At 40.0% G+C, this 18780-nt stretch overlaps 1 protein-coding gene across 1 annotated transcript; it reads left to right on the top strand.

Annotated features, from left to right (window-relative positions):
• Positions 1-6478: 6478 nt before the first annotated feature.
• On the top strand, positions 6479-7987 carry MC4R (melanocortin 4 receptor). The gene has a single exon (XM_004745584.3). It carries the CDS (start codon positions 6869-6871, stop codon positions 7865-7867), a length of 999 nt encoding a protein of 332 aa, XP_004745641.1. The 5' UTR covers positions 6479-6868; the 3' UTR covers positions 7868-7987.
• Positions 7988-18780: the final 10793 nt, after the last annotated feature.

The raw sequence follows: 18780 nt of genomic DNA, 5'->3' as shown, positions 1-18780 counted from the left end.
ATAATAAATAATGAACAACCAAAGATGTATTTCAATCCATATAATATTTATAGAACTCTTAAAATATATGGTGAATATCACAATCTAAAAAGATTTATTTTATAATAGGCAATAAAATATTCACATTAAGTATTCAGTTAATCTTATACAATCTATTCCCTAAAATAAGAACATCTATCTATAGCATATACATTCTATATTGATTTTACTAGGACATTCTCTGTAGAAACAACAGTTACATAACCTGGGAGAAGGCTACACATCAGCCTGTAGACACAAGAGATATGCTGTTATAAATAAGGATTCTATTTCATGGTACATATGGTAATAAACACTTTTTTTTAAGGCTTTTAATAAAATTTTTTATTTTTTATAAACATATGTTTTTATCCCCAGGGGTACAGGTCTGTGAATCGCCAGGTTTACACACTTCACAGCACTCACCAAAGCACATACCCTCCCCAATGTCCATAATCCCACCCCCTTCTCCCAATCCCCCTCCCCCCAGCAACCCTCAGTTTGTTTTGTGAGATTAAGAGTCACTTATGGTTTGCCTCCCTCCCAATCCCATCTTCTTTCATTGATTCTTCTCGTACCCACTTAAGCCCCCATGTTGCATCACCACTTCCTCATATCAGGGAGATCATATGATAGTTGTCTTTCTCTGCTTGACTTATTTCGCTAAGCATGATACCCTCTAGTTCCATCCATGTTGTCGCAAATGGCAAGATTTCATTTCTTTTGATGGCTGCATAGTATTCCATTGTGTATATATACCACATCTTCTTGAACCATTCATCTGTTGATGGACATCTAGGTTCTTTCCATAGTTAGGCTATTGTGGACATTGCTGCTATAAACATTCGGGTGCACGTGCCCCTTTGGATCACTACGTTTGTATCTTTAGGGTAAATACCCAATAGTGCAATTGCTGGGTCATAGGGCAGTTCTATTTTCAACATTTTGAGGAACCTCCATGCTGTTTTCCAGAGTGGCTGCACCAGCTTGCATTCCCACCAACAGTGTAGGAGGGTTCCCCTTTCTCCGCATCCTCGCCAGCATCTGTCAGGTAATAAACACTTTTAAATACTAATTTTGTAGTCAGAATAATTTGTTCTATGTGACTGTTTCCCAAACTGTATATTCCAATACATGTTACTTTTACTTTTTTTTCCAGCTTTTATTTAAATTCCAGTTAGTTAACAGACAGTGTCGTATTGGATTTAGGTGTCCAGTATGGTAGTTCAACACTTCCTTACATCACCCTGTGCTCAGAATTCACGTTACATTTAGCTCCGTCGGAATGTGATGTATGTAATCTAAACTCAGAGTGCCCTGCAAAAATCCTACAAAACAACAATAGGGTTTATGGGAAAAAATACGGATAGATACACAACACGCATAGACTTCATCAGGGCTACACCAGATAAAAGAGCGAAGGGAACCTCAGGAAAAGAGCAGAGCAGTCTTACACACGTTGAACATACAGAAGCCTGCAAGAAACATGGAGTTGTACCTGGAAAAAGACCTTCAGTTCCCTTGAGGAAGTGAGATTCAAAAGGGTTAGAGCTTGTGCGTCAGCTCGCAGTGGTAGGGGGATTACTGGAAATCTCACAAAACCTGTGAGAGCCACAAGGAGCCTTGGGCTTCTTCACATATGCCGTGAGCCGAGGGAGTGGTAAATACTCGAGTGTGTGTGTTGTTCGTGCCCTGTGTGTCTTGGTTCACGTAGGTGCCATCTGCCACGGTCCCCTATTGTTTCCACTGTAGAAACTGTGCAAAAACAAACTCAAAAATTTGAGTTGTGCTCAAAATATTCCCTGATACATCAGCTGGGTTTGGGGCAAATATGCCTTTTTGAAAGGAGCTCAACAGCTGAACTGAGTATAATGGGTACTTGAAAAACCAAAGTGAGAGAAGGGAGGGTCTACGTTCAAATAAGTTGAGAAAATAAGCGGATTAAGCCGTAGTGAATTTTTTGCTAGTAAGAGATTTCATAAACTTTATATGCTAATGTAAATTCTGAAACTTTAAGAAGGCAGTGAGTTGGCAATATTTTCCAAAATTACTTGACCTTGGAATCTCCCCTGTTATTTTGTAGGGGGGAAAAAAAAACATAAATGTCTCCCCAAAATGGTAGTCCATTCAGCACAGCTTAATAAATACTTCTCTTTGGTTATGTTTCATATTTATTATTAAATATAAAATAAGGATTTCACTCATGAGAGAAATATATTATGATCTAACTCAATTTTGCGTGTGTTAAAAGAAGGAACTCTGCAATAAATTTTCAAAAACACCATTAATGTGTCTTACATTGCTGGCTGTATTTCTTCCGGCTCATAGAGAACGAAACTATGGCAGGCAATTAAAATGCCTCCTTGGAGGTGACGAAATGTCATTTTTCAGCATGATTAACCATACAATCAAGGTTTTATAAATCTGAACCAAATAATTAAATTTGAGATATTAACTGCATATGGTTCTTCTGAGATTTTTAGTGTGATCCTGGTCTCTGATTTTTTTTTTTTTTGTAAAAAGTTAAAAGAGGGGCTCCTGGGTGGCTGAGTTGGTCAAGCATCCAACTCTTAGTTTGAGCTCAGGTAGTGATCTCACAGTCATGAGACTGTGAGGGGCTCCGCGCTCTCCAAGGGTCTGCTACAGATTGTCTCTCCCTCTCCCTCCCCTTCTGCCTCTCCCCCTGTTCACCCTCTTTCTCTCTTAAATAAATAAATATAATCTTAAAAAGCTAAGGGGCACCTGGGTGGCTCAGTGGGTTAAAGCCTCTGCCTTCGGCTCAGGTCATGATCCCAGGGTCCTGGGATTGAGCCCCACATCAGGCTCTCTACTTGGCAGGAAGCCTGCTTCCCCCTCTCTCTGCCTGCCTCTCTGCCTGCCTCTCTGCCTACCTCTGGTCTCTGTCTGTCAAATAAATAAATAAAATCTTAAAAAAAAAAAATTAATAAAGCTCCTCGTTTTTTAAAAAAAAGCTAAAAGGAAGTGGGTTTTATTTTTGATCACTAATTTTCAGCTATTACATAATTCTATACAAATCACACAATATATAAAAGTAAGTTTTACAAAGTAAGGAGGATTGTGCATTTACAATAGAGGAGAAGGGCATTCCCTGCAGCAGGAATAAAGGAAACTGATGGGAAAATTCTTAATCTGGGTGTCAGCTAGCACGTGAGTCTGACTACAGTCGGGTTTCCATGAAGGCAAACAGTGAGAAGGGAGTTTGGTGAAGAGAAAAAGAGGAGTCAGACACACTGGCGGAAATGGAAGATATTTTACAAGTGATTACATGTGGTGATTTTTGAGAAAGATGGACAAATCAAAGATACTCTGAATTTTAAGCCAAGCAAACAAACAATAATGCCACTAGCAGAAGTAAGTCGCACAAAATCCAGAGCTGACTCAGGAAAAAGATTATACAGAGTTGACTATCTGATGCTTAAACATTTCAATAGATTTCTTCCCTGTTGCTTCCATATTAGGTAGTTCACTCTTTGCATAAATCCAAAACAAAAGAAAGAAAGGATTTCCATGTAATTTAGGTTTGATCCTTATAAGTAGCTCCAGTAAAAGGTTTAAAGTCAAGGTAATTAATGCTGGCTGTTGTAATAGAGAACACCAATATTTCAGCAGCTTAACAATGGTGATATTTACAGCTTGCTCAAATCACAGTTCCCTTCAGCTGGCGGGCTAGACTGGGGCGGTGGGCGGGGCGGGGGGGGGGCTGTTGGAGAAGTGAGCTCTGCTCTCCACAGTTATTCAGAAACAGGCTCCTTCCATGATGTCATTCTGACATCTACAACATGAGACCCCACGGACCTTCTGCAGCTTCTATCAATGAGACGGGAAAAGTGTGTAGGATCATAGGGGAGCTAGCGTAATGTGCATCACCTCTACTCATATTGCATTAGCTAGAATTCAGTCACAAGAACCTCTGAATCCTAGGGGTGGCTGGGAGACACTGATTTAGCTCAGTGCTCAGAATGATACATAGCATTGTCTCTGCCACAAAACGGAATGAAGATAAAATCCCTACCTCTATCATTGAGAAGTTCAAATGAATCTTCGAATAATTCTTTCTTATTGTCCCTATTATTAGTAGCCACGAACCATACAAAGTGAAAGCCGGCAATGGTCATAACAAGAAAAGGAGATTATATCAAATTTTATAACCTGAAGCTTAATTAATTTGTAACTTTGACACTCTCTTTCAAACTTAGCTTAAATAAAACATTCAGAAACTCTAATAACTTACATTTACTGATCTCAGCTAGAAGAAGTAAAGTTGCTAAGGTACGTGTGCATTTATTTGACAAAACTTTCAATTATGGAGATAGCTTGACTGCCCTAAAAAAAAAAAGTTCCAATTTCTTCACATCCTCACCAATATTTGTTCTTTGGGAGATTTTTTTTTTTTTGGTCTTGTTTTGTTGTTGTTGTTTTTTTAATGGTAGCCCTCCTAACAGGTGTAATGGGCTATCTCCTTATGGTCTTGACCTCCATTTTCTGATAAGTTGTTGAGCACCTTTTCATATACTTGGTGGCCATTTGTATATCTTCTTTGGACAAAGATCTATCCAAGTCATTTGACCATTTTTATTTTATTTTGTTTTGTTTTTTAACTTTCTTAAAATTTGAGTACAGTTGACACACAATGTTATATTCATTTCAGATATACAGCACAGTGATTCTCCATCTGTAAACATCACGCTGCAATCACAAGTGTAGCTCCCATCTGTCACCATACAAAGCTATTACAGTATCTTTGACTGTATTCCCTAGGTTATGCCTTTTATTCCCATGACTTATTTACTCCATAACTGAAAGCTTGCTATCTCCCACTCCCCTTCAGCCCTATTACCCATCCCTCCTTCCCCCTTCCCTCTGGCAACCATCAGTTTATTTTTTGTATTTATAGGTGTGATTCTGACTTTGCCCATTTTTAAATAGAGTCAGTTTGGTTTGGCTGGCTAGCTGGTTTTGTTTCTATATTTTTGCTATTCAGTTGTAAGACATTCTTACATATTTTGAATATTGGCCTCTTCAAATAGATGGTTTGCAAACATCTTCTCCCTTTCTGCAAGTTGCCTTTTCACTCTGGTTGTTTCCTTTGTTGTTCAGAAGCTTTTTAATTTGATGTAATCCCACCCACCAATGTTTGGTTTTGTTATCTGAACTCCTGGTGTTAAATCCAAGAGATCATTGCTAAGGCCACTGCCAGGGAACCATTGCGCAATGGGTATAAAGCTGCAGTTATGTTAGAAGAATGGCTGTCTGGCTGTCTACCGTACAAACATGGTGCCAATAGGCACATTATTTAATGATGTTAAATAGTAAATTTAACTATGTTAAATTTAGTAAATTTAACTATGTTAAGTAGTAAAATTAACCATGTTAATTAACTATTAACAATAGTTAATAATATGGTATCACATACTTTAAAACACATTAAGAGGGTAGATCTTATGGTAAGTGTTCTTACCACAAAACTAATAAACAAAAAAACAGACAAACAAAACACACACCTATAATTACACAAGGAGAATGTTGGAGGTGGTGAATATGTTTAGGACCTTGATTGTGATGATACTTATCATGGGTAGAGGCATATGTCCAAACTCATTAAAATATACATTAAATATATATAATATTTCATTAATCAGTCACATCTCAAAATTAAAAACTGAGTTTTGCCTAATTATCGACTTTTTCCTTTTGAGTTCAGAGTAAATACAGTTGATATTAATGCCATATGGTGTTTAAATATCATGAATAAAAAGAAAACTTTCCCAGCCATGAAATAGAAACTCTGCAATGGAGAAATACCAAATAGCAGTGCTTAAAAAATGAGCCCCATCTTGAACCCTTTGAAAAACTGTAGCTCTACCTACAGGAGTTCCCCATTGGGAGCACCATGTACCTGTCTCATCAACCATCTCCTCCCTGTGTTTCAGGTATTTTAAATTGAAGCATCGGTTCATGGATTCTTAATTCAAAGCAATTGAGAGGAAACAAATTCAAAATCCTGACGACAAAGGCAGTGTACCTATTTCAGGAACATCCGCGCCCAGGCAGGGACACACACACACACACACACACACACACACACACACGTGTCTCTCTTTGAAGCAGGAATAAACCCGGGGTGGCTGGCTTTGGTGACATCAAAGAACGGCCTCTAGGGAGCAAGTCGTTTCCCTTGAAAACTTGACAAGGAAAATCCAGTCTCTGTCCTGCCAGCTTCCCGGCTCCGCACGCTTCTGCGTCTGATTCGGTGTTGCCCTGCAGTTTGTATCTCCGAACATCACCGGTGCCTCACAGACTTCCATCGCATCTGGATTGGCTGGGGGGGAAGCAGAGGAGGAGCCACTCGGAGCATTTTTTTCCCCTCACACACCATAAAATCAGCAGCAGCTACTAACACTCAAAGCAACGCTTCAGGTTGGAACGAAGACCTCGGAGAGGCAGCCCACGTGAACACGTGCACGCGGATTCAGCTCCTAGTGGCACAGCAGCTACTAGGAGCATGATTTATAAAGGATCCGACTGAATGCTTAAGACTAAAGTTAAGGTGGGTGTGAGGACAAAAAAGGAAAGAGCAGACTCTTGGAACTGAGAATGAGCATCTCGGAAGCCTAAGCTTTGAAAGTGCAGGGACTCAGAGCTGTCCCGGGAAGGCAGGAAAAGCTCCGTTTCCAGCCTTTGGAGCATGTGACACTGACTTACAACGGGCATGCCAGTTTCAGCCTCAGAACTTTCGGTCCGACAAAGACGTGGAGAAAATCCCTGAGGCTACCTGACCCGAGAGAGATCGAAGCAGTGTCCGGAGGGATCTGCACCCACTCGGGGCACGATGAACTCCACTGTCCACCACGGCATGCACACTTCTCTCCACTTCTGGAACCGCAGCACCTACGGACAGCACGCCAACGCCAGTGAGTCCCTTGGCAAAGGCTACTCTGATGGAGGGTGCTATGAGCAACTTTTTGTCTCCCCCGAGGTGTTTGTGACTCTGGGGGTCATAAGCTTGTTGGAGAATATTCTGGTGATCGTGGCAATAGCCAAGAACAAGAATCTGCATTCACCCATGTACTTTTTCATCTGTAGCCTGGCTGTGGCTGATATGTTGGTGAGCGTCTCCAACGGCTCAGAAACCATTGTCATCACCCTGTTAAACAGCACGGATACGGACGCACAGAGTTTCACCGTGAATATTGATAATGTCATTGACTCGGTGATCTGTAGCTCCTTGCTTGCATCGATTTGCAGCCTGCTTTCCATTGCAGTGGACAGGTACTTTACCATCTTTTATGCTCTCCAGTACCATAACATCATGACGGTTAGGCGGGTTGGGATCATCATAAGTTGTATCTGGGCGGCCTGCACGGTCTCGGGCATTCTGTTCATCATCTACTCGGACAGCAGTGCTGTTATCATCTGTCTCATCACCATGTTCTTCACCATGTTGGCTCTCATGGCTTCTCTCTATGTCCACATGTTCCTCATGGCCAGACTGCACATTAAGAGAATCGCGGTCCTCCCAGGCTCTGGCGCCATCCGCCAAGGGGCCAACATGAAGGGTGCAATCACCCTGACCATACTGATTGGAGTCTTTGTTGTCTGCTGGGCCCCCTTCTTCCTCCACTTAATATTCTACATCTCTTGTCCTCAGAACCCATACTGTGTGTGTTTCATGTCTCACTTTAACTTGTATCTCATCCTGATCATGTGTAATTCCATCATCGACCCTCTAATTTATGCACTCCGGAGCCAAGAACTGAGGAAAACCTTCAAAGAGATCATCTGCTGCTATCCCCTAGGCGGGCTTTGTGATTTGTCTAGCAGATATTAAATGGGGACAGAGGAGGTACTAAAACCACGCATCAGAGACTTCTTCACTCTCCCACAACCTGAACAATGTGTTTCAACAACAGCTGCTTCTTCTGTGTAAGGCATGAGTTGAGAAAAATCTATTGCCTAAATGTAAGTTTATTATGTTTTCATATGAAAAAAGAAATGCCAAGTCTCTGTTCATTTCTAATGTCATGCTACTTTTGGGCTTACAGTGTTAATGCATTTAGAGGTTGTAGGCACTATGAATTTATAGAAAAGAGAAAAGCTCTTATTAAAAGCATAACAATGTTTCTTGTTATTCACAAGGATTTGACACTTTGCTTATTTTAGGAATATAGAAAATCACAGAATCATTAAATATCGTCTAATAAGTGGCTTATGATATTGCACTATAGAACACTAACATGTAGAAATTTGATTGTAGCACTTGGGGGGAATATAGTAAGAATAGATGCTCGGTCATTAAAACAATCAACTGAAATTTTAAGTAATAAAATATGCTCGTTCTCCTGTGCAGATATAGAAATAATGCTCCTGTTGAGAGGAAAACAGCTTTAAAAAAAAAAAAAACACATAAAAAAAACAAAACTCCAAGATGCTGAGCCATAAAACTATGTCTGTTTCTCAAAGACAAAGAGATTAATTTGCTGAAGCAGTCTGATACTCTGCAAAGGCAATTCAGTTTGGGGTAGACAGCAGTTCTAGGGATGAAAGTATTCTAGACAATTTAAGTTAACATGTCAAGCTGAACTTCCTGATACCAAACTATTTCCAACCATCATTAATAAAATCAGAGAATAAGGTCTTTCCATCCCTTTTGCCAGGGACCCAGCCTCTGCTGAAATGTCCAGCAAAGAGGGTGCTGTCCTGAGAGATGGGCTTCTGATCTCGAAGGAACTCCACACTCAGCTGAGGTCTTTCCCTCCTCACATGGCAGTGACTGGCTGTTGCCCTATTGCTTATTTGCTGCACTGGAGTCTAAGTATTCATTGTCAAGGGTTCTAACTTCACAAACGAAATCTACGGCGCACATATATCCATGCCGTATTTGTGAATATATAAAATAAGGGAGCTTCTCATGCTGATACTTGATGAGTTGGAAGGAAGGCGCTCCCTGAATGCCCTGAAGACATCGTAATGTAAATCATCCTTCCACAACCATATTTTGGAAAGTAAATACTTGTTTTCTTCCAAAATCATCCCAAAGATTTGGCCACTGAGCAATGAAATCTATACTTTCCAATTTACAGGTACTTGAAAATTAAGAGAAAGAAAATATATTAGGCTGAGGGTTACCAGTAAACTATCCTTTGCTTTCATTTATAGAGTCTTCAAGTGCTTATGGGCAGAGATCACATGCAAAAATATTTCTTAAATCAAATATAAATGTTTTACATATTGCAAGTCCTGAGAAACTTCCAGCATTCATGTGGAAACTTTACTTAAAAGCATAATGGTGAAGTTCAAGTTTACAAATGAAAGATGGTACTTGATTCACTAGGATTCCTGTCTTCTGATGCAAAAATCAGCATGAGGATGTCAACAAAGACTGCTCTAATAGTCAGGACCCAAAGCTGTAGCAGGACACAGATGGTGTTTTTGTCTCTGCTATTATTCCTGTCCATTCTCTCACGTAGTGAGGTTGAGAGGTGCCAGGGACTGGAGAAAGGGAAGGAGCGTTCTACGCATGCCCCACCTAGTGTGGTGGCTGTCTATTCTCTGCCCCCTTCAATGTCCTCTCAATGCTGCTTTGTTGAGAACCAGCCCACTTCTCCCACAGAAAGAAAAGAAATCTGGCTCTTTCCTCTTCACTTCTACATCTCCTCATGGGGCTGTTTACAGAGCCGGGGTGAGTGTTTGTTGTGAACTTACCTGCCCCACCAGTCTCCTCTGTATGCCCAGAGCACAACCATGGGCTTCAGCTTCTTTAAGGGCTAAGAGTGGGTCTTATTCATTGTTTCTGTTCTCTAAACATCCCTCAATTAGGTCAGTCCCTCGTTCTCCAGTAAAACCAAGATTCCCCAGAGGGACATATCATTGCAACCCAAAGTGCATAGTTCACATTAGAGTTCACTCACGGAGGCGTATAATTTATGTGATTGACAATTGTACAACGATACGTATCCAGCGCTACGCCATTGGACATCTTCTGTGCCGCACCTGTTCATCCCTCCTTCATCCCAACCCTTGGCAACCACTGATCCTTTTACTGGGTCCATATTTTTATCTTTTCCAGACTGTCATACCCTTGGAATCATACAGTATATAACTTCCTCAGACTGGCTTCTCTCACTTGGTAATATGCATTTAAGATTCCTCTGTGTCTTCTCATGGTTTGGTAGCTCCTTTCTTTCTGTGCTGAATAATATTTAATTGTATGTATATAACACAGCTTATCCATTTATCTACTTAAGAACATCTTGGTTGCTTCTAGATTTTGGCAATTATGAATAAAGCTGCTATAAACGTTTTTGCGTGGACAGAAGTTTTTAATACCATACTAAGAAGTGGGAATTTAGGGTTGCCTGGGTGGCTCAGGTCATGATCCCAGGGTCCTGGGATTGAGTCCTGTATCGGGCTCCCTGCTCAGCAGGCAGTCTGCTTCTCCCTCTCCCATTCCCCCTGCTTGTGTTCCTTCTCTCACTGTGTCTCTCTCTGTCAAATAAATAAATAAAATCTTTAAAAAAAAAAGAAATGGGAATTTACTATGAAAAACTTCAGCATAAATACTGTGATGTATCCATCCTTTAATATTTTAAGGGTGATCAGTTAGTATTTGAATAATACTATTATTATTCTAAATAAAAATATTATTATTCTAAATAATAATACTATTATTATTACTAAATATTATGTTCAATAATATTTGAACATACATCTGGAGCATAACTCAAATACTGGTAAGGAATACACACTCCAGATGTGAAAGCAGCATCAGATGCCTTTATTGAAATTTTCACCAGAAAGTTCGATTAATAAGTATCGGGTATTTAAGAAATTATTTTTCATTGACAAAAAGAGCTATTTTCAAGTCTTGCAGTTGACTTAACAAGTTGTATAGTGATTACCATAAATTGCATGAACAGGTATAAAGTTTCTGCCCACTCAGCAGCTAGCCTAACACTCAAACATGTCCAAAGCTCTTAATAGTTTCATGCCCCCACATGCTTCAAAAGTCTCTGTTGCCCACACTAAGTGTTTTGAAATTACTAAAAAACATCTTTGAAGAATTATTTAACAACATGTGAGTGATTATGACCTCTGTTTTATGCCACAGGAACACACAGAATATGCAGTATGACACAGACTAACTAAAGAAAGTACTACTCGGAACAGATCTTAGAGGTCATCATCTCATCCAATCTTCTAAGCAGACTAAGAAATTGTTTAATGTCACATTCATAATCAATGACAACACCAAAGCCTGAGACCTAGTTCCTGACTCCCCATCCAGATTTCCTGAACCAAATTTCAAGAACCTTCTTCTATAGACAAGTACCACTTCCCAGACATGAAGAAATTCTAGGATTGAATCCTGGTTACACCACTATTTAGCTGTGAGGTTTCACTGCAGTTGGTTTTCTCATTGTTAAGTGTACATAATAATGCCTGTCTGATGGGAATCTTAGAAGGATAAAAGGCAATTATAAAGTCAGGGTTATAAAGTTCCACAGAATAGTGCTCAACATAAATAGGCACTCAAAAATGGTAATTATTATTTCTAAAATGCAAAATAAATGAAGAAAACCACACATGAATAAAGATTTACTAGTTTTGCTATTTTGTTCAGACTCAGCATGAGCAATAAAATCTCAGCCTTAGGCTTAACTGTATATCTTTTCTTAAATTGCATTTCATGACTTCCTGGAGTTTGATGGAATGCTTTGTATAAATTGATGTATTTAAACATACTGGATACATGCACAAACCTGTTAAAGGGATAATTTGTTACCACTAATAATGCTAATTGTTTTAAACTTCGCAGTGCCACATTCAATACTGAAAAAGGATAATTAGAAAGATAATGTGCCAAACATGGAATAACCAATTAGCCCATTTCTTCAAAGATTAATTGACCCTCATTAAACCTTATGCCACAAATTTAAGTGGTAACACACACACAGAAAGAAACATTACCTAAGGTGATGACAATGATATTAAACGTACGCCCTTGAAAAATACTACAAATAATGAATTTACACTCACATCTTGATGTGCAGTTACTGGCCCATCACATATTGATCAAAACTAAATGCATGAGAGTAGAAAGAGCATAGGGTTTGAAATAAGGCAAATACCAGATTTACCAGCTCTAGAATTTGGGGCAAGTCACATAACTTTGCTAAGCATCTACAGTCTGAAGATAATAATATCGATCATCTCATATGGTTTATGATAAATATTAATGTAAAATTAGATAATTGATTTACAGGATCTAGTATAGATCTTGTCACTAGAGGTATCTATCACTGTAGTGATCAATCAAGGTACACTCATAGATTGATCAGAGCTTAGATTCTAGAAGATGTTAAACACTGGTGCAGACTTGGATAGCCTCATTTCCCTAGCAGGAGAGGGAGGAATCCCTCAAATGTGTTCTCAGTATTTCACTTATTTCTAACAAGCGAAGCAAGTAAGAGTAAATCTCTATTTTTACTATTTTAAATGTAAAGACGTTTGGAACATTTCCAAAAAAATCAAGGGAGGTAGTGGGTGGAGCTGGTAGGAAAACACACACTGTTTTCAACAGCTTCAGTAATATTTCTAATTCTTGTGTGGGGTAACTGGTTCAATAGTATATTGCACAACTTAGGGTTAGAAATATATGATAAATACTCTTTTGCATGTATTCAATATTACATGAAAATTTCATGGACCTAATGCATTTATTTTGTAATGTACTTAGTGAGAGGATACATGCAAAAGTTCTATTTGCAAGGAACAAATAAAGGATTCCTAGCATAATTTAATGCTGCCACTTTCAGGGGAGGGAGAGCTTTGATTTGTGATACTTGTGGTTGAATCTGACCCTAGGTTAATGGACTTAATAATCACAGTTTACAATTTTAGTGATGCTTTTGCTGTGGAGAGACATCTGGAAGCCCCACAAATACAGAGAGCCAAGAGGAAAATTTCAGCAACTCAATCGGTGAACTATTTGGTGAGGTTTTATATGGGGCTCAGCTGCAAATGAAACTATTATGTTTTGATTTCTAAACCTAACATTTTAAACAGTGAAAGAAATTCCACTGTTAAATTCAAACCACCACTGCTTATAATTAAAAAAACAAAAACACAAGAATAAATTTGGCCATTATTCCATTTGAGGGGAAAAAAACCCACTAAAGCTAAAAATTTTATTTGCAACAAGTTTCCCTCCTCAGTTCAAAATGTGTTTCATTTGTAATACCAAAGTTTCCAAAAATGGCCCTATTCAAAATAATGCATGCAGATTTCATATAAATGCCACAATATCCTGAAGATTTCATTTAAAATAACATAGATTATTCCTATTTTTATCGGTTTCTTTCATTCAAGAAGAAGCAAGGCTTCAGAGTAATTGTGTGTGTGTGATTTTGCCTACACTGTATGATTTATAAAATGTTGCTATTTGTGGTCTGCATGTAATTTTTACCTGTTAGTTATATAGCTATTAGCTATATACTACCAACACTGGAAAGAAAATCTATGTACTTTCACATTGCCCTACCTCTAATCTTCTCTGAGACATCACATCTCTACGTTTCCCATATCAGAGTCTTATTACTCCTAAAACAACAGGGCTAAAAACAGAAGTGTTCATTGACACAAATCTGGTTCCTTGCTTTTACTTTATGTTTTCATTATTTCATATTCTCTCTGGAACAGAAACTCAAAACTTCAGTCACTTTGCACTTATACTCCAAAATCAAATGAAATTCATGAGATTTTGAACCAAGACCAGACACATAAACCTGACACAAATGTCTTTGCCTTTTTTGACTGTACCACAGAGAGGTATGGACAGAAAACAGATTCCTATGAATGCATAATTCTTGATGGGCAAAAGAGAGAGTCAAGGATACGATTGATCTATTTGGAGTTGGTGGGCTTTGTAAAGAAACATACCTACCATCCAGGCACAGAGGAGATTGGGATATACATATAAATTGGTTGTCATGAGCATGTATACAGACAGTGGAACATAAGTGCATGAGTAATCCTCAGTATCTTGAACCAGCAAGTCCTCCCACCCACTGTCTTCAGTCTCCTTCCTGTGAGGCTTTCACCCCCATTACTGCACGAAAGATGCTCCTGCTAATGTGACCAAGGCACTTCCAATTATGAAACCTGGTGATCAGTTTTGTTCTTATTTTATTTGGACCAACACACACTTGAATTTGTTGGTCACTGTCCGCCCCCTGCCCCCCTACCTTGCTGTATTCGGCTCACAGAATACGCAAATCCTTGGCTTTCCTCCTACCTCAAAAACATCTCAGTAGCTTGGCAGATTCCTCCTTTCAGGGCGCAGTACTTTTTACTGTTATCTATATTCACTCCTTTGGTCATTTCAACCAGTCTCAAAGCATCAAATACTATCACAATTCTGAAGATTCCCAAATGTGTAGCTTCAAGTTAGATCACTTCAACTATTTTCTAAACATTTATAATAGCTTTTTAAAAAAAAAAAAATTATTTATTTATTTGATAGAGAGAGAGAGAGGAGAGAGCCAGAGAGCACAAGTGGAGGGAATGGCAGAGGAGAGGAAGAAGCAGGCTCCCCACTGAGCAAGGAGCCTTGATGCAGGGCTTTATCCCAGGCCCCTGGGATCATGACCTGAGCTGAAGGCAGACACCTAACCATCTGAGCCACCCAGGCGCCCCTAGACAGGCTTTCTAAGACCAATTCTGTCTTGGTCAATATAGGCTACTTTAACAAATTACCACTGACTCAGAGGCTTAAGCAACATTTATTTCTCACAGTTCTGGAGGCTAGGAATAAATGTGTCAGCCAGTTCAGTTCCTGACAAAAGCATTGTCCCTGGTGTCAGAAGGCAGCTGTCTAGCTGTGTAAGGACAGTCATCCTGTCATGGAATACTACCCTCGTGACCTCGTTCCCTCCAAAGGCCCCATCTTCAAATATGACAACATGAAGGCTCCAACATGTGACTTTTAGGGGGACACAAATATTCAGTCCATAGCAAATCCTAAACTTACAAGTCTATTTCTTCTTCTTCTCCTTTTTTTTTTTAAGAGAGGTGGAGGGAAGGGGAGAGGGAGAGAGAGAACTTCAAGCAGGCTCAACGCCCAGCACAGTCTCACAACCCTGAGATCACAATTGGAGCCAAAATCAAGAATCAGACACTTAACTGTCTGAGCTACTTAGGTGCCCGACAAGTCTATTTTTTTTTTTAATTCTTTTTTTTTTTTTTTTTTGACAGACAGAGATCACAAGTAGACAGAGTCAGGCAGAGAGAGAGGGGGAAGCAGGCTCCCCACTGAGCAGAGAGCCTGATGCGGGGCTCAATCCCAGGACCCTGAGATCATGACCTGAGCCGAAGGCAGAGGCTTAAACCACAAAGCCACCCGGGCGCCCCCACAAGTTTATTTTAAATTGCTAGTTTTCCCACTCAAAATTTCTCCTCTCACTGCTTTGACCACATCAAATGATGGCAACTGGAGCTTTCCAGGTGATCAGAATAAAATCTCTGAAGTCACCACTAATTTGTTTTATATTCCATTTTGGATTCATCAGGATACATTGTTGGCCTTATCACTAAAATATTAATATCCAGGACATGAAGTCACAATCAGAGGCAAGAGAGAAACTAGAGAGGGGGGTTATCACTAAAGCCCAGAGAGGAGTGAGTTTTCAGGAATGAGGGGTCAGTCTTTTCACTAAAGAAAGAACTGAAAGATGTTCCAAAAATTTTCCAACTAGAAATTAAGTATATTTCATTTGAGAATGGAATTGCAAACATGAATGAGGTTTTTTTTTAATTTAATTTTGGTTTTTTTAGTGTTCCAAAATTCATTGTTTATGCACCACACCTAGTGCTCCATGCATTTGATGAAATGATGAGAAAACAGGAAAACATGAGAGGAAGAGCCAATTTCCAGTAAAATACTGAAGCAGCTACCAGATGCTTTGGGTCTTATCTGGAAAGCAGAAGTTAATGGAAGACGCAGGAGTGTAGGAACAGAGTACAGACTCTTCTATCAACAAGCTGGATGAACACAATGGCGTATATACTATTAAGGGAGAATTTTCTCAAAATGGAGTAGCTTCAAGGAAGATTATATGCAGAGGCAAAGAGCCAATACAGACTAAGAGGCTGAAAATACTGAATATTTACTGAAAACTCTCAGTAGTACAGCTACATCATTTTCCTGTAATTTTCCATAAATGGTTGTCCTTTCTTTTGGGTTCTTTTTATCCTAGCTGCACCAAGAAGTAGCTCTGTGAACAGTTCTACTTAGGAACCATACCTTCCCGGGTGCACCAGCAGATGAAATGGAATTTTTACAACTCCCAAACCCCAGAGGACAGATGACAAGCTCAGCACTCACCTGGGGACTGTGGCCTTATAGGGTCTATGCACACACAGCCTTTTCTGTTCAGAGCAGGAAGCACCTTCAGAATAGTCTTTCTTTCATTCATGGCTGGAGTGAACTTCGCTCCTAACTCAGCAGGGGCTACCCATTCATAGATGACCGGACTACAGATCACACAGGAAAGCAGGAGCCCCTGCGGCCAGGGATAATAGACTCAGGACCAGCAGGGACATGCTGGAACAACTAAAAACCATGTGCTTTCTGCAGCAGAAGGAGGCGGATCAGCCCTCTTGGCCAGTGTAAGTGCAGAGAATGCACGGGATGGAGCCGGGGTGATACCGCACACACAGGTAAAATTGTAGCCAACTGTGAGAGAAAGCTGCACTTGAATAAGATCCTGACTTAATTGCCCTTTTATTAAATCCTCCTCGGTCACAGCAGAGGGGTCAACAAGCCACAGGCATGCCCTAATACGGGCTGATGCCTCCCCTCTTCCTTTATTAGCACTGAGAGGATCCCAGCTGAAGGGATTCGTTCATTTTGACACTTTGGTAACTTGTCCTGCATTATATTGTCAACATTTTTATTTAGATGTTTTGTTACATAACACATTTGATTGTAAACATCTGAAATAGGGACTCAGTCTTATGTAATTAGTGTAGATAAAAGGAAGATGATCAAATTCAGAGAGACTGAAATAGAGTTAAATAATGAACGTTAAAGAGGACTTTGTCTTTGAAGGAAAATATGAAAGACCATCTCCAGAGAATTCTAAAGGACAAATTGAACATCTACACACATACACAAACATCTGCATTGGTACCCAGAAGAGTAGAAAACGGGCTGGTTGAGAGGAGTTTATTTAAGCTAGTAATTTCCTAAAATGGCTTGTAAACTGTTGCACTTATTCTGCTATTTACGGTCAGCACCTTCAAAGTAAGAGTAAACAAGTTGCCAAGAGGAAGTTTCTTGGGAGCCTGATTAGCCAAGGTTGTCCATTTGATGTTGTAGGTCTAGAAAACGGCGCCAGCTGAGAGTTTAACCAAGTTTAGGAAGAATGATCAATTAGCCAGAGAAACTGAAATAAAAACTCTCTGATAAAAGTCTGCCATTTTCTCAGCAAGCCCCAAATAAAGGGCAAGGAGCGGTCAGAAAATGAGCTGACCGGTGCATCACTCAGCAGGCGGCACTGTAGGGGATAAGTTTAATGACAACTTAGGGCAACTTTAGGAATCAAGGCTATCCGGCTAAAGACAGAGACCATGTGGAACACCAGATCTTAGTTTGATTATTCTATCACAAGGGGACGAAAACTTTAGAGGAGCAAACAATGTAGCCCCAAGTTTATTTATCTTGATTCAAGTGTGGTGCCAATAACAAGCACTGTCCTCAGCCTGGAGATCACATTCTGATTACCAAATCCTTCTGGGCATCAGAGCGGGCACTGCTCCTTCAGAGAGGGAAGAAGACTGAGGGCAGGTCACTGAGAGGCCCCCTGCACCTACAGAAGGGTCTCTGCGAGCTACAGCTGGCCACCAGTCCCATCAACCTTTTCAATCCCTGTCCCTCTCCTAAGGGAAGATACTAGAACCTCTCTGAGACCTGTTTCTCATTGCCTGTTGTTTGTTTGTTTTTACAAAACATAAAGAGCAAAAATGGTCCCTTCTAAATAAGGGCTAGTATCACTAGGGTATTTGCCAACAATAAATATTCTTTTCAATTGTTTCAGATAACATGTCTATGAACCAGGAAGAAACATCCAGATGCCTGTGACATTTACTTTTACAAAAGTGTTCTGTACTCACAATCCCTAGCACATCATGAAAAGAGAAAGAATTTACTTTCTCTTTAGAGAGCGAGTACAAATGGGGGGCGGGGAGCAGAGGGAGGGGAAGAGGCATAATCTGAAGCAGGCCCCACGTCTAGCAGAGAGCCCGATGGTGGGGCTCGATCTCACATCCCTGTGATCATGACCTGAGTGGAAATCAAGAGTCAGATGCTTAACCGACGGAAACACCAGGCTCCTGGAAAAAGAGTATTTTCATGGCAGCCATAGAAGATTCTAGGCCTGCAAGGAAACTCTTTCATGGGTTTCCTATACCCCACTTCTTGCCCCGAGTAAGTAAACTACATCATGTTGTGAAACAACACACTGTAACCTCTGAATTAGAAAGGTCTGTGCCATGAGGAGCCTGGGTTGTTTTACGGGCCTGTCATTATTTCTCAGGATCTTGGTTCCACCCAAGATCCTAAGAAAACCGTCATCTAGAACACTCCAGTTAGCTGGTACCAACTCCACATTTGGCAAGCTTCATCTCCACAATGGACAAGAAACCATGTTTTAAAATGGTAATTACTAAATATTTTGTAATAGG

The sequence above is a fragment of the Mustela putorius genome, unplaced genomic scaffold (genome assembly GCF_011764305.1).
Source record: "Mustela putorius furo isolate JIRA1106 unplaced genomic scaffold, ASM1176430v1.1 tig00003858_pilon_pilon_pilon, whole genome shotgun sequence".
Taxonomy (NCBI): Eukaryota; Metazoa; Chordata; class Mammalia; order Carnivora; family Mustelidae; genus Mustela; species Mustela putorius.
Note: the sequence above shows the minus strand (reverse complement) of the source record. Positions and strands in the feature narration are given on the sequence as shown.

What these genes read in the sequence shown, in the direction of transcription:
- MC4R (XM_004745584.3), top strand. Translation starts at nt 6,869, where the DNA reads ATGAACTCCACTGTCCACCACGGCATGCACACTTCTCTCCACTTCTGG.